General features: G+C 63.8%; 2 protein-coding genes across 3 annotated transcripts in view; one reads left to right on the forward strand and one right to left on the reverse strand.

Moving 5' to 3' along the window:
- The first annotated feature begins 55 nt into the window (after positions 1-55).
- DDIT3 (DNA damage inducible transcript 3) lies at positions 56-1020 on the forward strand. Of its 2 annotated transcripts, none has more exons than XM_006036388.3 (3): positions 56-208; positions 305-488; positions 569-1020. In XM_006036388.3, exons 2-3 carry the CDS (start codon positions 342-344, stop codon positions 974-976), a joined length of 555 nt encoding a protein of 184 aa, XP_006036450.1. In that variant the 5' UTR covers positions 56-208; positions 305-341; the 3' UTR covers positions 977-1020. The 2 variants fall into 2 exon arrangements, with proteins under 2 accessions (XP_006036450.1, XP_025048476.1); XM_025192691.1 differs by having other exon boundaries at positions 57-208; positions 309-488.
- An 85-nt stretch (positions 1021-1105) lies between these two features.
- MARS (methionyl-tRNA synthetase) overlaps positions 1106-7631 on the reverse strand; it is a 7728-nt gene continuing 1202 nt past the window's right edge. Inside the window, exons 2-22 of the mRNA XM_025192700.1 lie at positions 7435-7560; positions 7261-7339; positions 7034-7168; positions 6674-6749; positions 6412-6584; positions 6127-6239; positions 5886-6002; positions 4422-4625; positions 4043-4244; positions 3755-3829; positions 3474-3644; positions 3300-3395; positions 3028-3145; positions 2705-2918; positions 2488-2619; positions 2296-2400; positions 2028-2211; positions 1878-1949; positions 1662-1688; positions 1450-1530; positions 1106-1364 (exon numbers count right to left, since the gene is read on the reverse strand). Coding sequence (XP_025048485.1) covers positions 1212-1364; positions 1450-1530; positions 1662-1688; positions 1878-1949; positions 2028-2211; positions 2296-2400; positions 2488-2619; positions 2705-2918; positions 3028-3145; positions 3300-3395; positions 3474-3644; positions 3755-3829; positions 4043-4244; positions 4422-4625; positions 5886-6002; positions 6127-6239; positions 6412-6584; positions 6674-6749; positions 7034-7168; positions 7261-7339; positions 7435-7560 — 2653 coding nt within the window. The 3' untranslated portion in view covers positions 1106-1211. The remainder of the gene's footprint in view (positions 1365-1449; positions 1531-1661; positions 1689-1877; positions 1950-2027; positions 2212-2295; positions 2401-2487; positions 2620-2704; positions 2919-3027; positions 3146-3299; positions 3396-3473; positions 3645-3754; positions 3830-4042; positions 4245-4421; positions 4626-5885; positions 6003-6126; positions 6240-6411; positions 6585-6673; positions 6750-7033; positions 7169-7260; positions 7340-7434; positions 7561-7631) is intronic.

Genomic DNA, 7631 nt, shown 5'->3' on the forward strand with positions numbered 1-7631 from the left:
AAATAACCAGCCGGAAAGGGCGGGGGGAGGGGGACTGGATTTCAGCAGCTGGCCTGATCAGAACCAGATGTGGGATCAGGACCAGATGTGCTGGCCTGGCCCAGCCCTGGGGGAGCCAGATCAAGCTTAACTCTACCTCTTCCCCTTCCCACCCCCCCAGTCTTCACGGAGGAAGTGCGTCTTCATACATCACCACACCTGAGAGCAGGTGAGGCATGGGGACCACCCCAGGGAGGGTGGCTGGAGGGCCCCTAGGACCCCAAGGTGGGGGGGCAGCCACACTGACTCAGTGCTTTACCCGTAGCAAGGCTTCTTGACCCACTTGGACACTGAAGCTGCTGATGGCGGCTGAGCCGCTACCCCTCGGGGCGGGGGCCACAGGGCCCCTACCCAGCTGGGAGCTGGAGGCCTGGTACGAGGACCTGCAGGAGGTGCTGTCCTCGGAGGAGACTGGCAGGCAGCCCCAGGTGCCTGGGGTAGCTGAGCAGGTAAGTGCCAGGCCTGGGGTGGGTGGACTATGCCACTTCCATCCCACCTCCATCCCCAGTCACCCCGTGTGTGCCCGCAGGAGGAGCTGAAGGACCTGGCCACGCTGGACACCACAGCTCTGCTATGGGGCCTGGACACGCCGGTGCCCGCCGAGACCCCTGAGTTGGACGCTGAGCTGCTGGAGCTGCTGAGCGTGACAGCCCCCATCCCTGCTGGCCCCCTAGGCTCCGACTCCAGCCTCAGCTCCCCGGCCCACACAGGCCCCGAGGATGAAGAGGGGGGTGCTGGATGCCGGCGGGGCGAGCAGCTCGTGGGAGGCCGGGCACGGCGTGGCCAGCGGGAGCGGGAGCAGGAGGCAGAGCGGCGCGTGGCTGAGTTGACAGCGCAGAACGCGCGGCTGCGGGCTGAGATCGACCGCCTCAGTACCCAAGTGGAGGCCACGCGGGCTGCCCTCATTGAGCGCATGGTGAATCTCCGGCAGGCCTAGCACCCAACGGACAGACCCTGGCATGGCCTGGCCCCTCCCATGGACCCCTGCCATGGGGCAGCAGACTGAAGGCCCCTGTGGGACATGTTTCCCCACCCCCCCCTCCTGCCAGAGCTGGGTGCAAGCGCAGGCACTAGGAGCTGTATTTATTGTACATATATATCACTCTTGGATCCTGGCTACCGCCTCCTGCTGTCTCGTGGGGGGGGGGGGCCTGTGCCTAACCCCCTCCCCTTTATTTCTTTCTCTTGCCCTTAGGGGCAGGGGGCTCTGGGGGACGCCCTTCCACCAATGCCAACTGCCTCTTCAGCTCTAGCAGCTTGGCCACCTCTCTGTCGATCTGTCCCTTCTCCACCTTGGCAGCTTTCAGCTCCCGCACATGGGTGCCCTGGGGGGACACAGACTGTATGAACCTCTGTGTGTGGAGGGAGGGGGGGGACTATGTGCTTAGGGTAAGGGAAAGGGGCACTCACCTGCTTAGCCACCTGCTCGCTCAGCTCCTTCACCTTCTGGAGGTCCACACCAGGTGGGGGCTTGGGTGGGGCAGCTTTAGCCTGCAGGGGGGCATGAGTCACCCCCAACACACAGCTTTCCCCTCCCTGTGCTTAACTCCATGCACTGTTACCCCCCACCCCCACCAAAATGGACCTGGCCCTGCCCCCTGGAAAGCAGATGGGGGCTTTACCTGGGGCTCTAAGGCATCATCTTCAGGCTGGGAGAAGAAAGAGGAGTGAAGCAGAGAGAGCAGAGCAGAAAGGAAGGGATGCTTCCCTAGCCCCCAGCCCCTGCTGCCAGGGTACAGACACCCCAGGCACCAGCCTAGACTGATGAGACCAGAGCTGAGGAGCAGAAGAGGGCGGGGTCCTGGGGCAAGCCCCATGTTAGTGAAGGGGGCACTCACCTGCCCACCCCCAAAGCGCTTGCGCAGGGCTTCCACCTGGTCATTCTCCAGCTTCTGGAACAGGGGGGTCACCTGGGTGGGGGAATGAGGATGTTAACCCTCCATGTACTGTAGCCCTTTCACTGCAAGCCCCCCTCACTCTATATATACCGTGCCAATGCGGTGCCCAGGGGGCAGGGTGCAGACGAAGGCGGATGGCAGCACACAGCAGGCAGGAGGGGCGCGCAGCTGGTCCTGGATACTGGCGCTGATGCTGGGCATGTAGGGCTGCAGCATGATGGAGAGCAGGCAGGCCATGTTCACTGCCACGCCCGTCACTGTGCTTGCCCGGCCCCTGCAAAGCAAGGGGCACTCAGTGCTGGCCTCAGGCACAGCCAAATCGGTGGCCCTCCAGGGCAAGGGGAGCTGAACCTCCTACCTGTCAGCATCGTTGCCCTTGATGCGCTTCCAGGGCTCATTCACCTGGATGTACTGGTTACCATGGCGGGAGATGTTGAGGACACAGCGCAGAGCATCCCGGATCCTGCAGGTGCATGGGATAGGGTGAGGCCAGAACCCAGAGGAGGGGACCAGAGGAGACCCACCCACCCCCGCCCCCCCCAGCACTCACCGGACCTTGTCCAGCAGCTGTGTGTAGCGGCGCAGCTCCAGGCCCACCCGTGCCAGCAGCCGCTTGTCATCGGAGCTCAGCTCCATCTCTGGCACGCAGCCCCCAAAGAACTTGCACACAAACATCCCAGCCCTGGGGGAGAGGACAGCCCATGAGCCCTGCCCAGCCCAGTCCCCCACGCTGCCGCTGCCCCTGCCCCCCACGGTCCCCTCATCACCGGTTGACGAAGTTGCCCAGGTTGTTGAGCAGCTCGGAGTTGTTGCGCAGCAGCAGATCAGCCCAGGAGAAAGCGCTATCCTGGCCCTCAGGCCGCAGCGATAGCAGGTAGAAGCGCCAGACGTCAGCTGGGATCCCCGTGTCCTCGGCCATGTCCCCAAAGACACCCACGCCACGGCTCTTGGAGAACTTCCCATCCTCATAGTTGAGGTACTCTACGGGGGGAGGAGAGGGTAGGGGGACCGAGCTGAGCAGGGGGCAGGATCCCCCTTCCCTGATAACCCCTCTACTTGGGGCAGAATTTGAACTGGGGGCTGGGCGTACCTGTGGCAACAAGGTGATTCACCAGGGTGTAGCCATCCTCAGCACCCAGCAAGGAGCAGGGGAAGACGACGCTGTGGAAGGGGACGTTGTCCTTGGCCATAAAGTTGTACAGCTCAACCTAGGGGGAGGAGGGAGATCGGGGCTCAGGGCCAGGGATCTGGGGTATCTCCTTCCTCTGCCAGCCCAAGCCCCAAGACTAGTTTCAGCCATGAGCCGGAGAGAACCCAGGAGGAGTCCCTGTGTCTGGCCACATCCCCCAGGGAAGGTCTCACCTGCTCAGGGTTCTTCCACCACCGCTCCCACTGGTCTGTGTAGTTGGCTGTGATGGACAGGTACCCAATGGGGGCGTCGAACCACACGTAGAACACCTGGGGGGAACATATGTGAGCTCTACCACATGGCACCAGAGCTCAGCCACAAGCTGGGTGCCCCCTCCCAGCACCCACCTTGTCACGGAAGCCATCCAGGGGCACAGGTGTGCCCCACGCCAGGTCCCGTGTGATGCAGCGTGGACGCAGCCCATCCCTGAGCCAGGAGCGTGTGATGAAGCGGGCATTAGCTGTCCAGTCCCCTGTGGCCCATGACTGCTCCAGCCACTGCTCCAGGCGCTGCTCCAGCTGGGGGCGGGGGGTTGGGGGTCAGCAGGGCAGGGCTGGGCCCAGATTCCTTCCCTGGGAACCAGGTGAACTCCCCCACCCCCAGTCCGAGTCTGAGGGGTGGCACTCACCTTGGGCAGGTCCAGGAAGAGGTGCTGGGAGGACTTCACCACTGGGGAATCGTGGCAGATCTTGCACTGAGGTCTCTGCCAGGGGCACAGAGCCATGAGCAGGGGTGGGAAGGGTGGCAGGCCCCAGCCACCTCCTGTATCCCACAATGCCCCTTTCCCAGGCCAGGAGGGTGACTATCGAGTGTCACGGACGGAGGGTGATGCACCCCCAGCCAGATGCACCCCAGGCCCATTCCTGAGACTCCTGACCCCCAAGGCAGCCACGGTCCCGTCCCATCCCAGCCCCACCTTGAGCTCAATGGCGTTGATGAGGCGGCCACACTTGTCACACTGGTCGCCACGGGCCTCCTCGTAGGCACAGAAGGGGCAGATGCCCTCCACAAAGCGGTCAGCCAGGAAACGCTGGCAACGCTCGCAGCGTAGCTGCTCCACCATGTCCGACCGCAGGAACCCGCGCTCCAGCAGGCGCCCGAAGATGTCCTGGGCGATCCTGGAGTTGGGGAGGGGGCGGCTGAAGGGGGCTGGGACCACCCCTGCCTGCCCCAGTGAGGCTGGGACCAGAGCCTCCCCTGACAGTGAAAAGGGGGATGCCCCAACCCAAAACTGAGGGCACCCTCAGCATAGACCCACCCCCGCCACGGGCTCCCTAATCCCCAACAGTATTTACTTGGTCTGCTGCGGTGTGGTGGTGCGGCCAAAGTAGTCGAAGGAGATGCCGAACCAGCTGTAGACGCGGGCGTGGATAGCATGGTACTTATCGCAGATCTGCCGAGGCGTTAGCCCCTCCTCCATGGCCTTGGTCTCTGTGGCCGTGCCGTACTCATCCGTGCCGCACACGTACAACGTGTTCCAGTTCCGCAAGCGGCAGTACCTGTGGGGGCAGGGGGCTAGCACATGCGGGCACCTTGTAGCCCCCTCTGGCCTGGGCACCCCTGGCATGAAGCCTCCCTCATAGGCTGCAGCCCAGGCTGGGGACAGGGACTGGGACAGGAAGGACACGAAGGTCCATCTGGTTCTCCAGGAGGGGCCCAAGGGGGCTGGAACCAGAGGTGGGGGGAACCCATGGGGCAAAGTCCAGGGGCTCCCTGAGAGTTCGGGTGCAGGAGGCTTGGTGGGCCAAGGGGACTGTGCCAATGCTCCTGCTGGGCATCAACCCTGAAGGGTCCTGCTCCTCCACTAAGGGTCAGGAAGCAATCATCCCCCCCAGTCAGACTGCTACAGACTGGAGGGGCTTTGCCTTCCCCTGTAGCAGGGAGTACAGCCCCCGCCTGGAGGCACTTCCACATGAGGAGACTTACGAGGCCAAGCCTGTTCAGCATCACAGAGAGCAGGAGAAGAGTTTACAACACCCTGAATGGCGAAGAGCAGGTCACTAGGGATTTATTCCTGACTGTCTCACCAGACAAGACCGCGGGGAAATGAGACCAGCAGGTTGCTAGTTTAAAACTAAACCCCGGGAAGTTCTTTTTCACCCCATGTGTAATGAAAGGGGGGATGGAAGGGACTTGCGGCAACCAGAGGTTGGGGGAGCTGAGAGTTCAGCCAGATTCCCAGAGCCTGGACCCCTTCTCAGAGAAGAGGGACATTGATGCAGATGCCGTGTCTATCCGTCCCAAGCTCAGTAGCTCCCAGAGTGTCCTGGGCCTCCAAGGCTGGAGGTGAGAAAGGAATAGGGGGGAAAAAACCTATGCTCAGACCCTGTCTTCCTTCCAGCCCCTGCTCTCCACCACTGCGCGACACAGGAGACAGGGAAAGTGGACCCAGGCTCTGATCCAGTACCCGACAATTATTTCTGGAGAACACATTAACAACTTTTTACAACAACAGGCTGCTGTGGCTACCTGCTTTCCCTGTGGCAGGGCCGAGCATGATGACTCGTGTCAGGTCAGAGCTGACTGGTTTTGCCACAAGTTCAGATCGCAGGACATGCCCGGGCTGGTTTACACAAGACTGATCCTGCCTTAGGCCAGGCTGGCACTGGTTACGGCCTCTGGAGCTCCCTGCCAGCCCTGCTTCTCTATGGCTCCATGTAAGGTGCCTGTTGCCAGAGCCCCATGCAGCCCCAGGGGGAAGTGCCAGCTGTGCCCCACAGGCCTGGGGACCCCGGGGCAGGTGCTGGGCAGGACCTTACCTGGCGAAGACGTCGGCACTGAGGACGCAGCCAATGATGTTGCCCAGGTGGGGCACATTGTTGACGTAGGGCAGCGCGCTGGTGATGAGCACATTCTTGCGGCCGGCCACAGGCAGCCTGGGGGGAAGGTGGGGGCCATAAGAAGTGGAGGGCTTGCCCCCCACATCCATCTATGCAAGCCAGCGGGGAAGGACACAAGGCAAGGGGGCATGTCCCTGCACCCATGCCCCTGGATACTCACACGGGGTGCTGGGGCTGCCAGGGTTCAGGCAGCGCGGCTGTGCCCTGGGCCCAGGCGTCGGCAGCCGCAGCGATGTCCTCCTCCGAAAGGGCATGCTCGGCTGACTCCTCCTCCTGTGGGCACAGGCAGCTGAGGGGCAGCACTGCAGACCGGCAAGGGCCCAGGTGGGCAGGACACAGCTCTAGTGCCATGCTCAGTGAGGAGCCAGGTGCCCTGCCAGTGGGGCCCAGAACCACCCCCTCTCCCAGAGTGCCAAGGTGGGGACTCCCCACCCAGGGCTGGTACCTCGGGCTCGTTGGTGGCCGGGCGCTTGAAGGCCGGGCTAGGCACCGGCTGCCGCTGCAGGTGGGCTCGGAGCTCCCGCGCCCCCTCAGGGGTCAGCACGGCTGCAGCTGCAGCGCGGCACGGCGCCAGCTGGCTCATGCTCCGGAACCAGCTGCCCAGCAGCCCCAGGTTGTCTGCAAGGGAGGGGCAGGGGGGTCAGCTCTGATCACGCAGCTGCCCCCCCCCAACCTCTCAGCCCCCACCCACCACCAAACCCCGCTACCTGGCAGGCAGGAGCCATCCTGGAACAGCGGGAACAGGGCCCCCCACACGACCACGTCGGCCACTGACTCCGCATCCTGGCAGGGAAAGTGGGGAGCGTCACAGGGCAGCGAGAGCCAGGGGATGGGGGTCATGGCAGTGACATCACAGGGCACATCGAGGATGTCATGGGGTGTCAGCTGACATTGTGGGGGGTATTCTAATAACATCATGGGGGGCAAGATGGCAATGCCACGGTGCTCTGGTGCCACCACAGCCCAGGGCCCCTTCCCAAGGGGCACAGCCACTATGCACACTCTGTGGCACCCAGACCTCACCCCCCCACCCCTCCCACCTGCCTCAGTTTCCTCGCCCCGCTCACCCCAGTGAGGTAGGTCGTGCCACGCTGGGCCAGGCCCTGGTCCACATGAGCCAGCGCCTCTCGCACGGGCGCAAGCGCCTCCTCTCCCGACTTCCCCTGCACCAGCTGCAGATACAGGGCGGCCGAGACAGCCGGCTGGGGGGACACAGACCAGGGTGGGGGAATGAGGGTGGGCAGGGCTGCAGCCGGGGAGAGGCCCATGCCCCCCACACTGGCCCCACCCCCACCTGCAGCTCTGTGGCCTCCCACTCCAGCCACTGGTTGGCCACGTCATCCTGCTCCTTCCCAGAGAGGAGGAAAAAATACCTGTGGGTGCAGCACAGCAGGGGTGAGCGCGGCCCCCATCCCCCAAAAGACCCAGGAGTCCAAGCCCCCTCCCCCCCCAACCTGATGCCCCTCACCGGCAAATGGCGTTGGGTGAGAAGAGGACGGCGCCGCTGTCCAGCTGCAGGGCCGGCAGGCACGGCTGCGTCAGGAACGGAACCACGTGCTCTGTGGGGGGCCAGCGCCAGGCAGTGAGGGGGGGCCTATGGGCAGGGCCCAACCCAGAGACATGGGGGGTGCGTCTGAAGGGTGCTGGGGAGGGGGGCGGGGGGGG

This window comes from Alligator sinensis, unplaced genomic scaffold (genome assembly GCF_000455745.1).
Source record: "Alligator sinensis unplaced genomic scaffold, ASM45574v1 scaffold265_1, whole genome shotgun sequence".
Lineage (NCBI taxonomy): Eukaryota > Metazoa > Chordata > Crocodylia > Alligatoridae > Alligator > Alligator sinensis.

Excerpts from the sequence above, each read along its gene's own strand:
- DDIT3 (XM_006036388.3), top strand. The coding sequence starts at position 342 with ATGGCGGCTGAGCCGCTACCCCTCGGGGCGGGGGCCACAGGGCCCCTA. Across the intron at positions 489-568 it reads TGCCTGGGGTAGCTGAGCAG|GAGGAGCTGAAGGACCTGGC; the intron begins GTAAGTGCCAGG and ends GTGTGCCCGCAG.